This window comes from Cricetulus griseus, assembly GCF_003668045.3.
Source record: "Cricetulus griseus strain 17A/GY chromosome 1 unlocalized genomic scaffold, alternate assembly CriGri-PICRH-1.0 chr1_0, whole genome shotgun sequence".
Lineage (NCBI taxonomy): Eukaryota > Metazoa > Chordata > Mammalia > Rodentia > Cricetidae > Cricetulus > Cricetulus griseus.
In genome coordinates this window covers 159,454,640-159,478,788 of record NW_023276806.1, presented here as the reverse complement: position 1 = coordinate 159,478,788, position 24,149 = coordinate 159,454,640, and the positions used below count along the sequence as shown (strand labels likewise).

Sequence of the window (24,149 nt, the reverse complement as noted above, 5' to 3'; positions counted from 1 at the left end):
GATTACTCTCCAGGGGACTTGGACTGATAACACCCACAAGACCTCAGTTCTTTTGTGAATATTCCTTATCTTGGCACCTGGATATCCCCAATTTAACTAACCTTCTTCACCGCAAATAACTGCCACCCCCTGTCCCTACTTAACCCTTCCCCACCAGTGTTAAGGAAGGAACACGGATGGAGTGAAAAAGGATTCAGATTTGTGTGCACTTTAGTACTATGTCAGTTCAGAGAAATCTGATCATTCCAACAGAAGTCCTGCCCGTTTCTCCTTTACAATGAGATACAGTTGCTTCTGCCAACACCCACATCCGAATCCAGTGTCTCATCATCAGTCTAATCAAAGTGTGCTCATCATATAGCCACACCCCGACTTCGCCCTGCAATTGGCAACTTCATAGTTTTGATAGAGACGTTATCGTTATCTTCAGTTCCAGGATCCCACCTTCAGGACATGGCCTTAACTAATTCATCTCTGCCCATGACCCCAACTTCTGGTTAACCCTTCCTTCTTTTCTTGAATCACACTGTTTACAAAGTTACCCTAGTTGCTCATATGGTCGTGCTTAGCAACTTCAAGGTCCTTGGTAAGCCTGAATCTATGTCTATATTTGGGTTGAAGCCCATGCCCCATGTCATGCTGGATTGTCATCTGCTTACCCCAGCAGACTGTTGCAACAAGTCCTGTGGTCATGTGGACAGTGAATGGCCTCACCCTTTGACTCATGCCTCCTGCAAGGTAACTCCTTTCCCCTCAAACGTGCATCTAATTCCCAGACAGATGTCTCATCTTTTTACATTTCTGGGAAAACTGTGGCCCTTAGAGGTGAACCACCTCCATTCTGCCCTCATTCATTCATTCATTCATTCATTCATTCATTCATTCACCAAGTCCTTTTTGAACACCTGTAAGGTGTCAAGTGCTGTGCCAGGTGCTGCAGACGAAATAAGGTCTGAGGCATGCTCACAGGCTTGGTGTCTGGAGATGAGCAGACTCGTAAAGAGTGAGATGCCAAACCACCCTTCAGGTTGGAAGGTCACCCAAACTACTGGTGACATCCCAGGTAGGCCCAGATTGTGAGTAGTTCCAAGATGATACCAGTTTCTGGCAATTTGTCCCTCTCAGCCATGTGGGGGCTCTCCACACAGGCCCCAGACACCATGTGGCAAATTTGTCGTTCTTTCTCCTCATACTCTACAGTTTACTTTGCTTGGCAGATGACTACTACTCTATTGTTTCTGCTTAGACTTTTCTTTTATATATATATATATATATATATGTATATATATATATATATATATTTGAATTACAAACAAGATTGAATTACATGACGATCCCAGTTCCCTTCTCCCTCCCTTCCTCCCCTACCACCCCCCCAACTAAAACCCTACCTATCACAAATCCTTTCTTCTAATCTGCACCTGACTCAATCTTTCTGCTCCCTCATGACCTCTGCTCTTCCTTCCTCTTCTTCCCTTCTAACTCTCGTAGCTTCCTCCCCCCTCTTCTGGAGCTCTCAATTTGCTCAGGGGATCTTGACCCTTTCCCCTTCTCCAGGGGACAAAGTTTGTCTCTTTTAGGGTCTTCCTAGTTTACTAGTTTCTCTGGCAGTGTGGATTGTAGGCTGGTAATCCCTTACTCTATGTCTAAAATCCACATGAGTGAGTACATATCATGTTTGTCTTTTTGTGATTGGGTTACCTCACTCACAATGGTTTCTTCCAGTTCCATCCATTTTCCTGCAAATTTCAAGATTCCATTGTTTTTTTCTGCTGAGTAGTACTCCATTGTGTAAATGTACCACATTTTCTCTATCCATTCTTCGGTTGAGGGCATCTAGGCTGCTTCCACTTTCTGGCTATTACAAATAGTGCTGCTATGAACATGGTTGAACAGATGTCTTTGTTGTATGAATGTGCTTCTTTTGGGTATATGCCTAGGAGTGGAATTGCTGGATCTTGTGGTAGACTGTTTCCCATTTTCTTGAGGAGTCACCATACTGATTTCCAAAGTGGCTGTACAAGTTGGCACTCCCACCATCTGCTGAGACTTTTCTAAAACCACCTAAGGCTAGGTAGGTGGAATTCTTTTCCAGCCTCTGTTAGCATAACCAGCTGTGTGTGTGTGTGTGTGTGTGTGTGTGTGTGTGTGTGTGTGTGTGTTTGGTTTTTGCATCATTTAGAAACTTCCTATCTTTTACTTCCTCTGGTGATTCTGTGCATTTGATCTGACACAGAGACAACTAGGGACATAACTTATCAACTGAACTTGAGCCAGTGTGAAGACTTCCTCAGTCCTAGGTAAACCTGTAGTGGGAATGTCTTTGGCGCCCTCTGCCGGTTCCAGAGAAGAACTACAAGTAAGAGCCGAGTATGGGCAAACAGGAAGTCCACCAAAGGAACACAACTGTTAGAACAGGAGCAAAGACCTCCCAGGATTCCAGGATTGGGCAGGAACTTCTGATGCACGCCCCATCTTTGGTGTGTTCTTAACCTTCACATTTTGGGGGTATCCAGTAACGATACACGTTCACCCAAGCTTATACTCTAAGACAACACTCCTCCCCTTGGCTACAGTTTATTTGACCAGGATGGGCTCAAGTGGAGAATTTGGAATTGTGGTCTGTTCATGTGTAACATGGGTGAGAGGGGTCCAGTGTGGATAAGGGAGGCACACGAGACAGGAGTGCTGATGGCTCTGCAGTGCTGTCTGGAAGGAACACGAGACCAGCTGGGGCAAGGGTGCTGGACCTGCAGGATGGAACTGAAATTGGGAAGATCAGGCTCCTACTAGGGCTTACACACCTGGAAGGAGAACCTATCCCATCCCAACATGGCTGGTGATAGCAAATCCAAGGGATCATGTTTAAGTTATTAAAAAAGCAGAACTCCAGGCCAGGGAGATAATGCAGCTGACAAAATGCTTGCCTTGCAAAGACTTAAGTTTGACCCCAGGACCCACATTAAATCTCAGGGCTACTGAGGTGAAGGTAGGCTTGTGGGCCAGCTAGCCTAGCTTACTTGTCCAGTTGCCAGGGAGAGAACCTGTCTTAAAAAAAATGTGGACGGTGCCTGAGGAGATGCCCTTTGGCCTTTGTGGTGTGTACATATGTATACCTGCACACAGACACACGCACTCACAAATACACATTTTAAAAGCTAAAATAAAAAGCAAAACACTGGTCGTGCAGAATTTTTGGTCTGTTGGCAAATTCAAATGTAAAAATAATCAGTTTGCCAGGAGAACATTAATACAACATTAGGTAAGTAATGTGTCCAAATATTTTGTAATTACCCTGAGAAGAAAGACAAGCCTAATATAGAAATTTGAAACTTCTATTGGGTGTGGTAGCATACACCTATAATCTTAGCAGGTGGAAAGCTGAGAAGGGGATGCCAACTTCAAAGTCAGCCTGGGCTATGGAGTAAGATCCTGCTCTAAATAAATATTAAAACTTATAAAGTTCACTAAAGTTCAATAAAGTTACAAAGAATATACCACATTATTTTTAAAAGGTAGAGAATTTTAGTGAAATCATGAGAAAATAATAAAAAAAAAACAATGAAGACATTTTAAATTACAACGAGAGCTAAAATTTTGTATTTCTTCACAGGTTCAATTTAAAAAAAAGAAAGAAAAAAAAAAGGAGAAAAATTTCTTAAAATAGGCAACCATCAGGTCCTTAATCCACCTTCAAATCTTTCCCCACCAGCATCGCAGTCACGGGATGCATACTGGCTTTATGCTCTTGGTAGGCGCGGACAGCTTGATCATGAGATTTGTCAAAGGCAGCAAGATCCCTGCAGAGCAAAGAGAAAGGAGAGAGACAAAGGGAAGAGAGGTGGAAAGAGGAAAGAAAAATCATGTCAATACCGACGTTAAATTAAAAGTCACAGCAGAATAACTAAGTATCACCCCAGTATCAAACCACACTTGACTCAAAGAGCCTACTTTATGTGCAAATTTCTCTTTATAGTTAATTTTAGACACTTCCTTGCCCCCCACTCACCAAATTTTCTACTTTCAAAAATCTTCTGTGTATCTAAGACTGTCGAGTTTATTTCCTTTTCATCTTGTCTAGACCTATAGTAGCCAATCACACATCATGCTTCTGAAACAGCTAATAACATTATTTTAAAATTTTAATGGTCACAAGTATCAATTCCTTATTCATGAAAATCAACTTGAAATAATACTTAAAATTACGCTACAGGTGTTATCAGGTAGGACCAGGTGGTGAAACTAGGGCCTCGGGCATGCTAAGGGCTCTACCATGGAGCACAGGTGCAACCCTTTACAAAAGTATTTAACAAGAAATGTCTTCCCAGTCTGCTTCCCATCCCTCGCATAACTATGAGGCACAGTTCAATTTGGCCTTACTTGAATAAAGGTCGTGTAAATTTCATCCTTCCTTGTTCAGTTGCCATTTTTAGAGCCAAAGGAATGGCTTCCTCCCATTTCGATTGAATGCAGAGCCGTAACCATCTGAAAGAAGGGTTTTTGGGGGTGTGGGAGAGAAGATGAGGAGGGAAGGAAATGACTGGTATTCCTAAACATTCATGACGATCATAATCGCATCGCGCACTTTTACACCATCATTCTACACTGCACATCCACAGCTAACAACCGCGTCATAATCACAGCGCGCACTTTCACAACACCATTCCACATGCACACACACAGCTAACAACTGGAGAAGGAAAGGAGGAGGAGCTGGTACTTGGGAAAGATCAAGTGTTAGGCTTGGCCTATAGAAGTGTTTGTGTGGCTTATAAAGTCAGTTTTCTGAAGGAAGTAACTTTGATTAAACCTTACACTACAAATCTGAATTAAGGATGGTTAACATATTACAGAATCAAAGGTTTCTAGCCATGCCCATTCAGTGTTAACCTGTTTACTTGGGAAAGGAAACCTATTTACCACTGAACTCTGCATTCTAATTTTTTAAGCGGAGGGTAGCTTGGAACAAGGTCTAGCAAAAAGATTAATATCATCATGTTATACATCACCACTATCCCTTCAATACACTATGATTATCTATGTAGCTGGATGTGACAAGGGATTTTCAAGAATTAAGGGCTCTCAGGCTCTGCTTTCCCTTTCTCCACGGTTTAAGCTAGCATTCTGCTTTCTTCCACAGAGACAAGTTAAAATGATGTACCTGAATCGTATTTCAGAATTGTTAATGGCATTGAAGTTGTACACCTCTTGCATTCGCTTTATGTGCCCCAATGGGAGAGGTGCCTAAGAGCAAAATGAAGAAATGTGACGGATCATTTCAACAGGATTCCCTGGAAGAAAGGAGCTGGAGAGAAATTCTTAGCCATGTTAAAGTCCTAAATACCTTATAATATAGAAGTATGCTGGACGAGGGTAAAGTAAAACAGATGCCCACTAACATAAATCTCTAGCAACTAATTCCTGAACAGGATGCTCTCCTGGGGACATGGGGACAAGCTACTTTGTGGAGAACTTAAGAGAAACAAAGGCAGGTTATTCTCCTCAGACTTTCTAGATCGTTCCAGAATCCTTTAGGATCTTCCCCCATCCTACATAGCTTAAATTTATCCCACTCTTTAGATAGATCACATGTCCTTACATTTTCGTCGCTGGTTGCCTTTGCTGATGGGCTTTATGTTTGTCTAGTCCTGTAAGATCACTTTTAGATTATCTATCTCCTTTTGAAATGGCTGCCCTTAACTTTTCATATCATTGACCCCTTTGGGATGAGTAATGTGGGATGAGTTGGGGTGGGGTAGGGTGCATTTACCATATAAATGCAAATGCCTAGATACAATTTCAGAGGATACCTGACCCTCCTGCGCTCATGTTAACCCACACTAAAGGGGAAACAAGTTTGGAAAAGGAAAGGAGATGAGTTCAATTTGGACAGACAGAATCGGAGATTCCTACAGAGGACATGCTGAGGTCCCTAGAGAGGGCTGCCCCTCCCCCACTGTAACCTCCTTACCTGACAGGACCGCCTATGCACCAGCCACCTTCATTCTCACTAACGGCTAGGCCTATTCCAAGTTAGTATATTAGCTCCCACATGGACATTTCAATTCCCAATCCACGCTGGTAGGCCAGCCAATGATGGCCACCTCCCAGACATCCCTACTCTCATTTTGCCAAACCCCTTCCCATCAGCCCATCTGGTTTTCCTCTTCTCCATCCTAGGCCACACCTAGAAAGCTATACAACATTACAGAAAGCTATAGAGCTGATGCCCGGTGCACTAAAAACAAACTTTCTCTTACTCTGTGGCCTCAATATCTTCTGCTAGGTTCTGTACCAATACTAGCAATCCCAAAGGAAATGATGGTTCAAACCCCAACCCCTCTCTAGGTCCTTTGATTTCCCTTCACTTTCATGTATTCTTCTGGCTATCTGGATTTGAACTTAAAATCTACTTGGATTCTTTCCTGCCAACCTCCAAATCCAGCGAGCCATAAGACACTGCGTTTCCATGCTGCATGGTCTCTCTCCTCTGCTCTGGTCTCTCCTCCTTCACCACTTGACTCCCTCGTGCCTTCCAACTGACTTTACCCCCTACAGCCTTCACATCTCTTGCTGGCTAGTTTTCATAACCCATAATCTAATCAAAGTGACTCTCATTCTAACCCCTTCTAACTGGCCAGAACAGAATCTAAATTTCTTAGCTTAGGATTTGAGATTAGTCACATATGATGCCTCCCGGCTCTGTGAACTTCCTCACCCAGCCCTACTGTTCATTTAACATGGCTCCATCAGCTGATATTAGCTCAACCCTTCTGCTAACACCAAATCACAACCCTGCTGTTATCATCGTCACAAACCTTCCCCTCCCAGTGATTTTCTAGAACAAGGATTATCCTTTCTTATATATGTTCTGATTTGGCACAGTACTAATCAGAAAATAATCCAACACATACTTTAATTTTTTTTTTTTTAAAGTGGACTACGTAACTTCTTTCCCCATGAGTTTCCTCGTGAGTATTTTATTCTGTGCTGGGGACAGCACCCACACTGAGCCTCTGCATCCACCTTCAGCTCCAGCGTGGGAGCTGGTACTCACTTTCTGAAGCACTTGCGCCAGGAACTCATTCAGCTGATGGGACGAGAGATCCTTCAGGTCCGAGATGCTGAACGAACTTAAGTCCTCCTCTTTGGCCTGAAATAAACATTGCCAGGTTATTCCTGTTCAGGCATAACTTTACGATATTGTTAGTCTGACATAAAAGTGACAGTTAAGAAAATCAAATAAATTTACATCTAAGCTTACGCAATCCGACACTGAATCACTACAACCTAAAAGGCAGACGTTACTCATGAAAAGGCAGACTATTCACAGTAGGAATGCAGGGACTGTCACCGTTTTTTGCTTTTCAGATGTTGTGATTTCCGAAGCAAAGAAACATGACATAAAGCATGCCAACTCACTTATAAGCCAATTGACACAGAGGTGACATTTTATAGGACAAATGAAGAGTAGGGCAGGTGCTCCATAGACTCCAAAATGGCTCTGCCTCTCATATGTGTGTTGGCACACAGCGACAGCTTTATGGCTGGTTAAGACTTATCACTTGTTTTCTACGTATATATTCCTTTTTATTTTTACATGTGTATTGTGTGCATGCAGGTATATGTGTATGTGTGTGTGCATGTGTGTCTGTATATGTATGTGTGGATGTGTGGGTGTGTGTATATGTATGTGTGGGTGTGTGTATGTTTGTGTATATGTGTGTGTGTATGTGGTATATATGTGTGTGTTTGTGTGTGGTGTATATGTGTGTGTATGTGTGTGGTGTGTATGTGTGTGTGTATGTATTTGTGTGTATGTGTATATGTATGTGTGTACATGCGTGTGGAGGCCAGAGGTCGGCTCACTCTCCACTTTTCTGAGGCATGTTCTCTCATTCAGAGTCTAGGTAATGAGCATATCCTTGGGGTGCCCAGCTTATCCTGGGGGTCCCCCTGTCTCTGTCTGCTGAGGACAGAGATTAGAGGAGCAGGCCACCATGCCTGTCTGCCTTTTATGCAGGTGTTGGCCATCCAAATTCCAATTCTCACACTTGATCAGTAATGCTTTAGCCGCTGAGCCACCAGACCCCCGATGTGTATATATGTATACAGTCCTTTAATATTTGGGAAAACCAACCACAAAAGCACTGAGGAGGGCACAGTCATGGTTAATGTCCTCACAGTTACCAACTCTGTCTGTTCCCTGTGATAAATGAAATGTTTATAACTGTCTGCCTCTCACTGCTGGGCCCAAAGCAGTATCAGAGCCGAGGACAGCAGTGAGCGCTTCTCCAGCACCAAGCAAGCAGCATGGATTTTTCAAAAGGTTCCAGGAGACGCATGATAAGGGTCCTGTTTTCCACTCTTCTCACCCTGGCACATGTGTGAGCTAAGACAGGTGGAACTAAAAGAGCAAGGCTCATGTGCCAAAGTGTGCAATCAGGTTTCTCTCCTGGGATGCAAATAATTAAGTACTTTGAAACATTAACGAAAGTCCATTTATTAAACTCCTTCCAGCGAATTCAACACCACTCCAGGTAAAATATTCACCACCAAGGTACATATGTGCACAACCAACCAGTTCTCCAAAAGACAGCTTCTTAGAAGACTTTATTCCCATTTTTTTTTCCTTTTGAGAAGCAGCGGTCAGGGAGACCTGACCAAAACCCAAGACACATGATGTTGGATTGAAACTCAACTCCTTTACCTCTGTTATGACTGGAGTCTCCAAAAAGCTTACAGTTTACAGGGTTTCAAATGAGACCGCCTTCTTTCCCTTCTGTCTTTCCTTCCTTTCTTCCTTTTTTGACAAGTTTCATGATGGATCTGGCCCTGAATTTACAACCCTCCTGCCTGTCTCCTGCATGCAGGGGTCACAGGTGACTCATGAGGCCAGGCTAAGTTAGAGAATCTGTCACTGGTGTCTGGCTTCTTTTCCTGCCTTATCGCTCTTGCTTTGCTTTCTTCTCGTGTCTCTAAGGGTTTTCTCCCAGTACCTGGAATGCTCTACTCCCGTTTCTAATATTCAACATCTAATCTGCTTCTAGTTATTTTGCTGGGGTTGGGGGCACTGAGGTCTGAGCCAAGGGCTTGTGCACACTAAGGAGTGGTCTGCCACTGAACTGCATTTTCAGTCCACTGACTTCTTAGCTAATTTAAAAAAAAAAAAAAAAAAAATCAAACCTCCAACCTCTCTCCAACCTGTGTTTATCTCTGCACTGTTCTAAATGCAGAATCCTTGAATGAACAGGAACAACTTCTGATATCCCCCTGGCTGGCCTTCTTACCCAAGCTGGCTTTTTCATTTTAGCTGATCCTCGCCCACCACACTGACAGATTAATGGTCTCAATCTAAGATCCTGGTCATTTCATTTACAATTCGAAATCTTCAAAGATTCCACTGCTGCCTACAGGTTACATCTTCAACTCCTTGGACTGATAAGCACATTAATCTTCCAATCTTGTTTTCCCTCTATCGGTTCCCGATAAAGGAGGATGGTCCCAGGGACACGGAAAAATAGAGACAATTCCTGCTCTCGAGGAGCCGACAGACTGGTGGAAGGAACAGGCAAATAAATAAACACAGTGTCAAATAATCAGCACCTACCGGTCTCTGTGAAACGAACTGCCCACTGTCTAGGCCATGGGGAACACATACTCACAGTCTGAACCATCCCCACACTGGTCCTCGCTCCTCCCACCCACACATCCTAGACTAAGCCAGCCAGATGTGCTCCTAAGTGGTAAGTCCCCAGCACACAGGGAGAGTAATGAAAGAAGGGCGCCAAAGAGAGGACAGCTCCGTATGGTGCTGCTCTGATGGAGCTTTTTAATAAAACCGGCCGGGTGTTGGTGGCGAACGCCTTTAATCCCAGCACTCGGGAGGCAGAGGCAGGCGAATCTCTGTGAGTTCGAGGCCAGCCTGGTCTCCAGAGTGAGTGCCAGGATAGGCTCCAAAGCTACACAGAGAAACCCTGTCTCGAAAAACAAACAAACAAATAAATAAATAAATAATGGAAAAACCATGCCACCCCTCCGGGACGCCACAATGTGCCCCTCCACTTCTCCTGCCCTCCTTGATGTGGATGGGGCATTTCAGTCCCCCACAGCGTGGGGGGAGCCCTCTGTTGAGTCCATGACTCCATCTGCCTCTTTCACACGCTGCTCATTGCTCAGCATAAAAGTGATTTGTGAAGAAATCTAATTTCTTTCACCAAACTATAGATAACCCTAAGGCAATTAAGTCCATCTCTGTTTCTTTCCTAGTGCAAAGCTCAGAATTCTGTATGTGAAAGATTGCCAAGAAACGCCAGCCAAGCAAACTTGAAAGGGAAATTTCAGAGAGCAACATCAACACTTGTTGCAATCGCCAAGATACTGTAATTGTTAAATTTTCTCTTATTTCCATTCTAGACTTGTCCAGGGCACATGCCCAGTCTAGTCTCCCTAGAATATATATATGGAAACTCCTCTTCAGGAAGTTTCGTAGAAAGGAACAATAGCTAGTAATCAGCAGAACCCCTCACTTCCTCCTCCCATCCCACAGTTAGCTTTAAACCCTCGCCCAAGATCATTTAGATTTACCCATAAGCATGAGTGATGGGGGTGAAGACAGATCAGCCTAGGGAAACAACTTACAACCACAACTACTCACTGTTTAAAGTACCCTCCACAAAGACATCTTTGTACAATTGAGAAAAGAGCTGAAAATCTTGCATCACTACTTACAGTGACCCATCTTTGACTTAAGGCGATGCAAGCATTTGTCAGAGTCATATCATAACTGCAAAAATGAAAAGATATTAAAGATTACATTTTATAAACAAACAAATCCTTTCCCATAAATGCAGTTTATGCTATATGAAATGCTTAAAATTTTAAATTTCTTTAAAGATAAAGGGTCCTAAGTGTTAGAAGCAGGAAGTTTACTTGACTCATCTAAGAATTCCCAAATCCAAATAGGTGTCATTGCTACAGGTAGGTGGGGATTCTCCCTATAGGAGTACATTCACAATTCTTTGTCTTCGGCAGTAAATAATCATTGTAATTTGCTGTCTTTGGAACCTGATAGGAAGTACACCCTGAGTACTTTTATGTCCTCCAAAGCCTTGTGTGCTGAAGGCTTGGTCCTTAGCTGCTGTGCTATTTAGAAGCGACTGGATTATAAGGATACTAACTTCATCCATAAATGAATAGGCTGTTAGGAGGGGAGGCCAAAGTGTGGAAGTGAGTCTCTCTCTGTCCCCCCAACCTCTCTCTCTGCCCCCAGCACCACCTTCTCTTGTGTTCTACTTCATCACAGACAGAAGCACAAGCCCAGACAGAAATATGACCATACTAGGCCTTCTCAAATCATGTCAGGAATTTTGTCCAGCAAAGTAACACTAGAGCCAAGCACTTTATCTTCATATGGCAGTCAGGCTGCGGATGGAGGCAAGTGAGATCACAGGCCCCTCCACTTCTCTCAGGCTGTAAGACACCTTTCTCCTCAGCACTGATTTCTTAAATGCCAAGATGGTAGGAAAGGTTTGGTTGATGTCTTTCTTAGTGTTCCAAAACTTTCTTCTCAGTATGGTTGAATGAGTAAGTTAAGGACTAGCTCAGGGAGAAGAAATAATTCCTCCTCACAAAAAAAATTCCCAGGAAAAGTAATGTGTCAATCAGGTTTGAGCCTTGCTCTCATGGTGTATACAGTGAAGCAAATGGAAAAATGTTCAGACACACACGAAAATGCAAAGCTACAGAACATGGCACCAAGAAACTCAAATGCAAGATCTGATTTGCACAGAAATTAAGAGACACCTCCGTGAGGAAGTGGTTCCTAAGCTGATGTTGGAATTATCCATGTAGAAACAAGTGTGTGTGTCTGGGTACAAAGCTTGAAGGAGTGTGGAGGGTCTGAGAGACCTTAAACAACCAGCCTGACAGAAGCAGAGGGTGTGGAATGCTGGGATCTACATAGTCCCTGTGAAAGAAAGGATTTGGCCTCAGTCCAGGAGCAGAGAAGAAGATGGCTAGCAAGAAGACACAGTTATAGGTTTTCACTGTTGTTTATTATGACAGGGTCTCTCTAGTATGCAGCCCTGGCTGTCCCGGAACCCATCATGTAGACCAAACTGGCCTCTAATTCACAGAGATCCACCTGCCTCTGCTTCCCTAGTCACACTTGTGTTTTTTAAATGTTTACTCCTGCTCTCTGTACACACTGGTACAGACAAGGCCAGAAAACTTCTAGGTGCCCATCTTGGAGGCCACAGCAGTCTTCTAGCAGAGAGAGCTAATATGACACTGAACGTTAGTGGAGGTGTAGGAAATGGAGAGGACCAGATGAGCCTGAGAGACATTTAAACACACACAGATGTTGAGAGCACTGTAAAAATCAGAGGATGCCCGAGTCATCCCATCTCTTCTGACCACACTCCCGGTAGCCACCTTACCACTTTCTTCCCAACCCCAACTCTCAAGAGGCTTCTTCAACACATATGACCATGACATCTTTTTTCTCCCTCAACTTCTAATATTCACCCCCCTACCTCAATTAAACTGGGTTATTTTGTAGAGTAGCTGGTAAGGACTTTCCATGACTCAAAGGAAGAGCAGCCAAAGATAGAACATCCTCACATGACTCCTGAAGTCTAGGATGCAGCTCCCTGACTCCAGGAAGGTGTTTAGTTTAAAAGACAGGGTAGGTAAAGGCTCCAGAGTTTCAATGCTTACTACTTATGAGTTATGTAATTTTGGGCAAAACACTTTGGTCATCACCAACTCTTAAGTTATCACTTCTGGAAATACAGTTAATAACTTACAACAATAAAAGAACTAATATAATACTTGTAAAATGCTATTTTTCTTACTGAAAACGTGTGTGTGCGTGCGCGCGTGCGCACGCACACACACAGGTCTTGCTATACCACCCCAACTGGCCCCAAGCTCATAATACTCCTGAGGCCGGGTCAAAGGCAGACATCACACCTAAACTTCACAAAAGCTTTAGGAAAACAGTTTACTCTTTCCTGAGTCTCTCACCACCCTCATGTGGAAACTCCACACCCATAACATTCCCAATCAATTCAACAGATCTGTTTGTAAACCACAGAAATGGCTTTTGGCTTCAGGGGAAAAGTCCAGAAAACTAAGTCCCCTTGCTCTCTTTGCTGACTGGTAACAGTTCAAGAAAAGCATACGGTCCTTGCAGACACTCTGAAATCACTAGGGTTAGGTGTATCCAACCTGCAGCCTCAGGCCACATGTCCTGAGAAAGCTACACCTACAACCTAACATCTCTGTGGCTGAGTATGCCTCGTGGCAATAACAAAAGGCTGAATAACTAAAGATTAGGAGAATGAAGCGAACATGTTAGCACTGAGCACTTACTTTGGTTTGACTGGAGGCAGGCCAGGAGAATAGAGCCAGGCATTCCAATCAACTTGATTGAGAAGATCCACCTGTAACAGGAAGGACATCCAGTCAGTAATAGGATGACTTTTCCTCAGGTCAAAACAAAGGAACAGATGAGTGACTGAAAACAAACTTGTAAGTGATCAAAGGCACAATTCACTCTACTGTGCCACATCAAGATAACTTCTAAGTCTCAATACTTTTAAAATTAAAATTAAGCAAAAGATCATCATCATGTCTTCTTCTGGAATACAATGTGACATTTTGACATATGTAAATTATGTGGAATAATTAAATCTAGCTAATTAACATATAAATTTAGTCATTACTAGTGTGCTGAAAGGGAAATAAAATAGATAAACAAAATCTTGCAGCAAATTCTGAACCAATACTATGATTAAGTAATTCAAGTAGCCCAGTAAATAGTTTATAAAGATACAGTGGGCATTAAAAATAAGAATTTAAAACCAACCTTATCTTTAAAGTGGGAATACAGGAAACCCTTCCAGTCATCAGTGGTTACACTCTTGTAGGAAAATTCCTCAACATAAGCCTTTAAGAATCCTAGAAACACCTCTAGAAGAAAAAAGAAAGAAAGAAAAAGAAATCACTCTATAGAAAGGCAATTTTTTGCCTTGTTTTTTGTGGCTGACATTGTTTAGTAACCATAGAAGCAAAGAGAACACTCAGGAGGACCATGGAGGGTTTCTGACAGTGAAAGGATGTTCAAGATAGGGTGGTTCTCAACTGGGATAAAGCTCACTGTAGGTAAGAGAACTTCAATGCCTGCCAGTAACTGCAGTGGTGGAAAGTGAACCGACAGGTGAGAAAGAGAGACTACGGGATCCCTTATTTTGTTATTAAAAACTTTTAGATGTGTGTGATTAACCATTTACATCTAGAGTAAGATCTGGAGCCACACACATCAAACTGCTAATGGGGTGACCCTAGGGTTGGGGAGGGGCATGAGATCTCTCATTTATCACTCATAAACTTCAGGTTTATAAGAAGTTTGCCAATGAGTATACGTTATTACCCTAATTCTTAAAGTATAATGGGATTAAAAAAAAAGTCAAGCCACATTATACAGATTCAGGAGTTGTGTAGAGTATTATGGGTATAGGTAACAACAGAAAGCTATACAGATGTCTCCAGCAGAATGAACTGCAAATATGAAACAAAGAGAAACAGTTTAAAATTCATCTCTACTCTTCACCCCACCCTCCAAAAGCAAAAAACAAAACAACAAATAAACAAAACCAAAACTAAAAAAAAAAACAAACCACCCACCAGACAATGCCAGCTACTTACCTGGTCCACCAAGAAGTTGCTCAAGGTAGAAGAGTAGGGCGAAGCCCTTCTCATAGGGAATGGAGGAATAGGCTACATCTGGGTCTACATCCTTCAGATCCACCACCAGCTTGGTAAAGGGATGAGACTCCCCAAAAGTTTTTATCTGCAACCGGATGAATAAAATGAGTGTTCTCATAAAAACAGGGGCATTACTGTGCCAGCAAGCTGGAAACAAAGTATTTCTTCCCTCAGGGCTGTAACAGAATTCTAGAATTTCAGCTTACTGACTAGAAACACAGTGTTGCCATCACTAGTGGAATCTAATTATAAGGAGGGCAAGAAGTGTCTCCGAGAGTTCTTGCTAATAACAGGTTTTTACTTTGATGAAAAAACTAGAAAGATTCAATGCTTGAGCTACAAATTTAGATCTGGGAGAGAACATTTCAAAATTCACAAGTATTCCACATAAAATTCAAGGACATAATCAGCCACGTTAGTTTATGTGTTACTCAGCTGCCAGTTAGGAACAGGTCATGAGCGAGCGGCATGTGTCCACTGACACATATGGTGCCGGCTTCATTTTCCACACCTGTGCTATGGCCTCCTTGTTGCTAAAAAAGACACTTTATAAACCCAGTTTGTAATGACTATTCAACGTTGGGAAATGCTTCTAAGATCCCATCTTACCGTATTCTGTAGCTCTCCCCATCCTCCCAAAGCATGGAAATGTCTGAACTTCTCCCCAAACAATCGTCCACAAATGTGACGCTCTAAATAGACAGTATGTCCTTCATTTAACCTGAAAACGAACAAAAAATGGATACTGTCTCAGTGGAGAGGACACGGACTTTTCATCAAGCAGGTATTTTCTTTTTGGTTTCCTAGGGAGAGATCATGCGGCGTGGCCCACACATCTCAGCCCCTGCTGCTTAGAGGAGCCCTCAAAGTCACCCAAGACAACAGCAAGCCCAGTCCAGCCAGGAGATGGCAGCATAGAAAAGTAAGTGGTAAATTTTGTTTTAAACAAGTTTATGCGTTAAAATGAAGCAATGGCAGAAAGTGAGTACCAAGAATAAACGGCACACCTAGACTGTATCTACCACCGTGACAACAGTTGAAGAATTTTTAAAAGCTCTGTGTATCACAGTGACCGTAAGGAAGAGAAAAAGGATACACACAGGAAACTTTTGGATCGGGGAGGGGGGGTGGCAAGAAAAAAAAAGAACAATAGCTACCAATACAAAAAGAAAAAAAAGGAAAGGAAATCATACCAAAAGTGATCCCAGGTTTTGTTAGTCACTAGGTTTCCTGTCCAGCTATGGGATATTTCATGTGCAATAACCTGAGGGGACAGTGGTAAGTGATTAGTGCTCAGAACAGGGACCTGGTCCTCAAACAAGTCCTTATTTAAATACTTTCAGTGTTTTTAAAGACATAGTCAGGGAATTACTTATTTCAAAGGAAAAATGCAATTTAATCAAAGACCAAAAATTTATAGAAAGAAAACCTAGGAAATATTAAGTTAAATGAACACATAAGTTAATTAAAATATTTCATATGCAGGAAATAGTATTTGTTTTTATAATCACGTATCATTTACATTTGGTTAAACTTTCCTTTAATCTATTAAATCTCATTGCTAAGGAAAAGGACAATGCCAGTTTTACTTTACAATAGAAGCTTCCTAATGATACAGTGGGTAGTTAAAAACCTTGAAGGTTAAGATTGTAACAAGAAATTTTCACTTACATTGGAGAGTGACTTGTCACCTGCCTACAAGAAAGAGAAAAAAAATCTTAGTATTTCCATCATCAGATGATGACCTGCAGCTAAATGACACCAACTTCGACATCTCAGATGCTAGCCTGATGGGCCACTGTTTGGTTACTGTGGTAACAGGTTCAAAGCAGAAGTAGCTGGGCAGTGGTGGTGCACACCTTTAGTCCCAGCACTCGGGAGGCAGAGGAAGGCAGCTATCTGTGAGTTAGAGGCCAGCCTGGTCTACACAGTGAGTTCCAGAACAGCCAGGGCTGTTACACAGAGAAACCCTGTCTCTAAAAACAAACAAACAAACAAACAAACAAAAACCAAGTAGAGAAAGCAAAAGTAGCATTCTTTTTCTTTCCCTAATACCAGTAGAGCTAAAAGGCTCCTCTCTAATTCCAGAGAACACTTCCCCATGTCCATCTTGTATATCTATTACTTTCTATCCCTTACTGTTTTTAGAGTGTGTGTGTGTGTGTGTGTGTGTGTGTGTGTGTGTGTGTGTGTGTGTGTGTGTGTACATGTCTATAGATGCATGTGTATATGCATACATGCGTGCCCATGAGGAAGCCCAAGGCTCTTCTACTTTTTTTTCTTGAGGCAGAGTCTGTCACTCAAACACAGAGTCTTGGTAGGCAGCTTGCTCAGGGGATCTCAACTCTGCCTTCTGAGGCTGGAACTATAGACAAGCACACTGACGTGGGTTTCAGCGAGTCTGATCTTTGGTCCACACAAGGACTTTAAAAACTGACCAGCCAGCTGGGCATTGGTGGCACACGCCTTTAATCCCAGCACTCAGGAGGCAGAGGCAGGAGGATCTCTGTGAGTTCAAGGCCAGCCTGGTCTCCAGAGCGAGTGCTAGGATAGGCTCCAAAGCTACACAGAGACAAAACTGACCAACCAACCCCTCACTCCCTCCTTTGTTATAACTCACAACACAGTAACAAGTTCTATGGTGTATCTACTTACTTAGCTGCTAGTTAAGTCCTTGCTTGATTCTTAGTAGGATTCAAAGTAGCTTACAAGGGCTATAAAACAGTGATATGTGGTAGGCTAATCTCCTAGATGCTGGGCAATGAGTTTTTGTTTGACTAGTACCTGACTACCAAGTATGAATGTGGCTCTTATATCTAGACACATAATTCATCAAAGGACTGCTGTTGCATGGCACCACTACCCTCAATGTTTCAAAATACCTTAAATATAATATCCCCCTTCCCCAACGACCAAGTCATTCTCCTTTGAAAACTGAAAATTTGATAACCACAACCAGTAATAAAATTAAAAGGGGGGGGGGTAGGTGGAGAGATGGCTCAGAGGTTAACAGCACCGGCTGCTCTTCCAGAGGTCCTGAGTTCAATTCCCAGCAACCACATGGTGGCTCACAACCATCTGTAACGAGATCTGGTATCCTCTGTTGATGTGCAGACATACATGAGTGAGGAACATTTTATACATAATAAATAAACTAATCTTTAAAAAAATTAGAAACAGGATTATATAAACAAGAAAAATGTATTAAAAACATTACTAGGAGTCTAAGGTTCTTCCCACCTACCTGTGTGTGTGTGTGTGTGTGTGTGTGTGTGTGTGTGTGTGTGTGTGTACATGTGGAAGCCAGAGGACAACCTTAGCTGCCATTATTCAAGTACTGCCTACCTCATTGGCTCTGGGCTCATCAAGAAAGCTAGGGTCACTGGCCATTGAGCCCCAAGGATCTGCCTGTCTCTACCTCCCTAGCTGAGGATTACAAGAGTGTACAACCATGCCCAGCCTTTTTACACAGCTTCTTTGAGGTCAGACTCAAGTTCTCTAATCACACAGCAGGTACTTTATCCACTGAGCTACTCCCCAGCCTCTCATCTAGATTTGTATTTGAGATCTCCATTTCAAATGAAGAAATATTTCTTACCAGTAGAGTAGGAGTCACAAATGTAAGACAAGGGTTCTCCATTCCGCCGTAAGGGAAGGATGGGGGCAGAACCAATAGATCGTACTGCCCCCACACATAGGGCCCTCCCAGATCTTCTGCAATTTTAAGCATAGATTCAGTCTGAAAAATGAATGTATACGTATCTCCTCTTAATGGTCACAATGGTAATCTCTTAAAAGTACAAATAGCTTTCTGTGAGGTTTGCAAGTTAAGAATGTTTACTGAAATGGTAAACAGAAAGGGCCAACTGCAAATATGCTTGCACTATTCCTCAAAGCGATTGCAGTACTCTCAAACTTTCCACCTCCCGTCTATTATAATTATTAGGAAAGCTATGTATAACCAACCTCAGAAAATTCAAATGCAGATTTTTCCACCTGCTCCTTCTCAGACCACACCAGAGTTCTTGGACCAATTTGCCTGCAAAATGGAAAAGCATCATCAAACAAACAAACAAACAAACAAACAAAAAAAACAAGTCAAATATTCACGTAGTTCTAAGAAGGACCTAGACAAACCCTTGCAAAGTAAGACTGACCATATGCTCCCCGGGAGGGGTAAGATCAAAGAGCTTGAGATAACAAATCCGCTGTTAAACACACAGCAAAAGCTTTATCTGTAACTCTCCATGAGACACAGTTCAGGTTAAAGAAAAACAATGGCATGACATGCCTCTGGGGATTAGCTTTCTGGATGCAAGCTAAGAAAGATCTCTGGGCCAGGATGATGTGGTAGACTTTGGGGAGCCCCTTTTGAGAGCCTTACCCTGCCTGGGGACTGGAGGGGGGATGGCTAGGGGCAGGTGGGATGTTGGGAGGGAGGGATTAGAGGGAGAGGGAGAAGGAATTGACATGTGAAGCAAGCTTGTTCCTAATTTGAACTAATAAAAAAAAAGACCTCTGGGAATATGGGTTACTCTCTCAATCTCACGATGCAGGAAACCCAGTCAGAGATTGAATAACAATAGCAATAATAATAAAAATAATAATAATCCTAAAATAGGGATAGATTACACACTTAATTATGCTGGACACCATGTTAAGAAATCAGTAGGAAAAGCAAGAAGTAACATAGGTGACCATCATGACATCATGTTCAATGAAATAAACTGGTCAGCAAAACACTCCTGCCGCATGACTCCATTAATATAAAGTAAGTAACACAGTCACATCGCAGGCATGGAAACAAGACAGTGGTTTCCAAGGCCTAGGGTGGGGTGGAGATGCTTAAGGGGGACAGGGCTTCAGTTTTGCAAGATTAAGTTCAGCAGATCTGTTTCACAACGAGGTAGTTATATTTCACACCACTGAGCCCCACTTAAAAATATCCAAGACTGCAACAACTGTGTGATTTTTACCTTGATTATAGAAACAAGAAATCATAAATTACAACTATACATCATCACTTCAGCTTAAAATTTTGTGACACCAAAGAATGTTTTACCATGGTATTCTGCCACAGAGACAACAGTCTCTAGAACATTATTCTAAATTTACTCTCCAGACATTTATTGGGCAGACTGAGTATCTGAAGAATTCATTAAATACAAATTTTTGTTTAAAAGGCTTTCGAGAAGACCCAATCATCTGCATTTTTTACTTTTAGAATTATACTATTGTGTGCTCATGTGTGTGCACATATGTCAGGATGCACACAAGGAGGTCAGAGGGCAACTTTGTAGAGTTGGATTTCTCTGTCCACCCTTACTCCAGGACGGAACAAGACTGCAATGCCTACAAGAGCCTTTACCCAGATGTGCATTTCTGTGAACTACCAGGCTATGGTCTGTAGAGTGAGCTGTGAGTGCTACCCAACAAAAATTTAGGAAAGGTTCAAACACACACATACATTATGATGAAGGTTGGAATTTTCTGATAGCCATTTTTTTAAAAAAAAAAAAAAAGCAAAAGAAACTAAATGAAATTAATTTCAAAAATATTTATTTGACCTAGTAGATCTAAATTATTAAACACATAGCCAGCATAAAAATTATTAATGAAACATTTTCATACAGTCTTCTGAAATACAGCCTGTATTTTTACTTATAGAGCATTGCAGTTTGGATGAGTTGTGTTTCAAATGCTCAATAGCTTCATGCAAACCAGTTACAGACAACACAGGCTATTCTACATGGGCTTAAAAGGAACAAGGCATAGGTCCTGGCTTAGACAGGTCTAACTATATGATGGAGCAAGTTCCTAAAAACTGAGTGTCATTTTCTTCTTGGTAAAATAAGGACAAATATTCATAGATACCCCAGCTGAAGAGTCCATGAGATTAAATGCACCTACTAACTGCTTTCAACAGTTGCTGTAACAATCACATTATCACTTACTGATAATATTATCACTTCCTACAGGCCTGAAGCTTTACATCCTTTGAGTGTATTCCCTTCTTTTTCCAGAAGAAGGAAATGAAATTCAGAGGCAGTGAGGTACCCAAAGATGGAGCTAGTAACTACCAGAGCTGAAGCCTGGCTCCGGGTTGCCTGACTTCTCTATTGTATCTACATTTTTTGCAGTTAAAAGACCATGATTATTATAAACATTCTAATTTTCAGTAGTCTAGAAATAAGAGCAGAGTTGGGAGGAGGGCTCAGTCAGTAAAGTGTTTGCCTAGCAAGTACAAGGACCTGAATCCAAATCCTAGAACCCGTGTAAAAACGCCGAATATGTTATTGTGCGCTTGTAACCCCGCTACTGGAGAGGTAAAGGCAGAGGATCACGTGACGCTTGCCAGCCAGCTACTTCAGCCTAACTGCAGAGAGCCAGTAAGTAGTTGCTGTCTCAAAGGAGATGGATGGTGTCTGAGTATGACACTTGAAGTCATCCACTGATCTCCAAACATGCCCAAGTGCACATGCACTAACACACACACACACACACACACACACACACACACACACACACACACACATACACACACATATATACACACACACACACACACACACACACACACACACACACACACGTACGTTCGTACACCTGCCACATACACGCATGAATAAGAATCTGAAATAAGAAACTCAGTGTGTTAGCTGGGCGTTGGTGGCGCACACCTTTAATCCCAGCACTCGGGAGGCAGAGGCAGATGGATCTCTGTGAGTTCGAGACCAGCCTGGTCTACAAGAACTAGTTCCAAGAAAGCCTACAAAGCCACAGAGAAACCCTGTCTCGGAAAACCAAAAAAAAAAAACCCCCAAAAAACAAAAAACAAAACAAAACAAAACAAAAAAACCCCAGTGTGGTCACACATGCCTTTAATAGTATCGAATGTAGAGGCAGGTAGATCTCTGAGTTCAAAGTTGGCCTGGCATACATAGTGGGTTCCAGGCCAGCCAGGGCTACATATTGAGACTATCTACAAAACAAGCAACCAAAAAAAAGAGAGCGCTTTACTATTGGTAAACCTTTAATCAAAATATCATCTCTGTACAACTTCTAGGATCCCAAGGGCTTTAGGAGGCTGGAGAGGCAGATTATAATTTCAAGGAGAAGGAGACTAAGACCATGTGACATGACTTGTTCAAGTTCACATCTGATTCCTGCTCTCAGCCTACAGAGTGTGCTCATTTTACATCTGGAGAATTTACCATGCAATGGTAAAAACTTCATAATCAAAATTAACTTGTCTACAATTTATAATTCTATTCGAATTTCTCTAAAGCTGTCAGCCCGGCATCTTGGGCAGTACACAATATTCTACCCATCAATCCTGCCAGGAGTTCAACGTATCTATGGTTTGATCCTTTCACAAACCTCAAAGTTTGTGTACAAGCTCACCTGCTTTCCAAAGCTCCAACAACTAATGCGATCAGGTAGCATGGTATGGGAACCTAAAGGAGACAAACACACATGCACATGCTGTGTCAGTTCGTAGAAATGGTGTAGGCCAGACAATTCACATTTAAAATCGTGCAATTCTCCTTTAAATCTCCAAGTGTTACTATGAACCAACTTGCCTTTGGCCCTTCTCAAATAGTTCTACTTTTAAGAGGCAAATAGTTCAAATGTATGATACAAAAACACTTCAAAACACCCATTTCCCTTTTATTCTACAAAAGAGATGGCTACTGACATGCAAAAACCAGGGCTGCGCAAATTTACACGGAACATTAAGCATTTCTCAAAACGTAACTACCAAGTACCAGATACTTTTCCCTTATATGTTTGGATTTTTTTTTCTTCCAACTTTTAAAACATTTCCCCCCACCCCCAATTCCTTTATGTTTTAAACCAGCAATAAGGAGACACCAACGCTGTAACAGAGGTCCCAAAAGGAAGCAACACTGTCCACTGTGAAGCCAAATTAAGAAAACACATCTCACAAGATACAGATAGGTCCATTCTGTCCGCTCAAGGTCAGGCTGTGTCAGAATTTTAACTTACAGGGCAATAACACTGTTCTATTCTGCTAACTCCCCCATTTACAGATACTCTAGCCAGTCACAGCAAAACACTAGGGTGAGGAGGCAGTGAAAAGATAAGGATTTAAAAGAATAGCAAATCTCCTAGGACTCCGGAAGAGCAGTCAGGCACTCCCAGCCATGCCCACCAAGCAGCCTTTTGGGATGTGCAACCAAAGGGAGGAGGGGGTGCTGTTTAAAGTCTACAGGGTTTCCAGACTCCCAGGACAGGTACTGGTTCTTTGAAGTTCACTACCAACTGAGGCAAAACGTAGACACTGGTCTGATCTTACCCTCTGGTTGAATCTGTAGATCTTCCTGTTGGGGTCTTCTGGGTCAGGACCTTCTCCATCTCGGATTGCACTCATGAGAGCTACCAGTTCTTTTGGGACAGACACCTAGTCCAAAGGAAAATAAGTCACTTCTAATTATAAAGTTGGGGGTCTATGCATCCCAATCTAAAAATGTAAAATCATTTTTCCCCCCACTTCTTGACTATCTCCACAATATATATAGGCTCTGAACTTTAAAAGCACACATATGAGTTTTGTAAATAGGATCAGCAACATGTAAAACCATCTTAACAATGAAATGTGATGAATCTTTCCACTGACCAGGAATACTAACAGCAGGGCTTGGGGAGAAACTACATTAGAACATCAGTCCTGTCAGCTACTAACTGTAGGGATTTGGGTGGGTAACCTCCCTAAGCCTCAGTTTCCCCACCAATCATGGGCAAAATGTCATAGGTTTACTGCAAGAAATCAATAATAAAAATGAAGAGACCAGCAGCACCATGAGTGAAAATGGCAGCCAACAACTGTTCCCTCCCATGCCCCCAAAACAAACTCAAAAGACGATACACTGTGGCAGGGTAGAAGATACAGCTTTGGCCATCTTACTCTTAGAACTTGGGGACACAAACAGTATTTTCTGAAGGGGAGTAACTATAACTTTGACTGAAAACCAGGAAATGATTTCCTCTGGAAACCACAAAACAGAGGGTCACTGGTGTGTGTGTCCCTTAGTCCCGGAATCCTGAAAACCCCTAGTGTAAGTGATCCAGCAAGCACACATCCTAGCACAAGTTTGACAGGCCTGTTCTTGCATGGATTAGGCCTCTCAAATACAACAGAGACAGACACAGAACAGAGTTTTTGAGCCAGAATCAATCAGCAGAGGTTGGTTTCGGCTGCCCTTATCAATTTAGGTAACAACACATTCATGGGACAACAGTAGCACTCAGACAGTGACAGGAAGTACATGACCACCATTCGGACTTGGTCAAGGTCACACAATTCAGTGGTAGAGAAGAGTCCAGAACTTGGAGGTCCCGTGCCTCCAAGTATA

The 24,149-nt window shown here is 42.3% G+C and overlaps 1 protein-coding gene across 2 annotated transcripts in view; it reads right to left on the bottom strand.

Moving 5' to 3' along the window:
• Positions 1-3,577: 3,577 nt before the first annotated feature.
• Lta4h (leukotriene A4 hydrolase) overlaps positions 3,578-24,149 on the bottom strand; it is a 32,818-nt gene continuing 12,246 nt past the window's right edge. The window contains exons 5-19 of one of the 2 annotated variants that reach the window (XM_027392631.2): positions 23,093-23,197; positions 22,177-22,229; positions 18,739-18,811; positions 18,371-18,511; positions 16,444-16,467; positions 15,966-16,036; positions 15,382-15,493; positions 14,713-14,857; positions 13,874-13,977; positions 13,378-13,448; positions 10,732-10,786; positions 7,058-7,153; positions 5,162-5,244; positions 4,381-4,485; positions 3,578-3,800 (exon numbers count right to left, since the gene is read on the bottom strand). In XM_027392631.2, coding sequence (XP_027248432.1) covers positions 3,683-3,800; positions 4,381-4,485; positions 5,162-5,244; positions 7,058-7,153; positions 10,732-10,786; positions 13,378-13,448; positions 13,874-13,977; positions 14,713-14,857; positions 15,382-15,493; positions 15,966-16,036; positions 16,444-16,467; positions 18,371-18,511; positions 18,739-18,811; positions 22,177-22,229; positions 23,093-23,197 — 1,356 coding nt within the window. In that variant the 3' untranslated portion in view covers positions 3,578-3,682. The remainder of the gene's footprint in view (positions 3,801-4,380; positions 4,486-5,161; positions 5,245-7,057; positions 7,154-10,731; positions 10,787-13,377; positions 13,449-13,873; positions 13,978-14,712; positions 14,858-15,381; positions 15,494-15,965; positions 16,037-16,443; positions 16,468-18,370; positions 18,512-18,738; positions 18,812-22,176; positions 22,230-23,092; positions 23,198-24,149) is intronic. The other variant, XM_027392632.2, reaches the window with a different exon arrangement.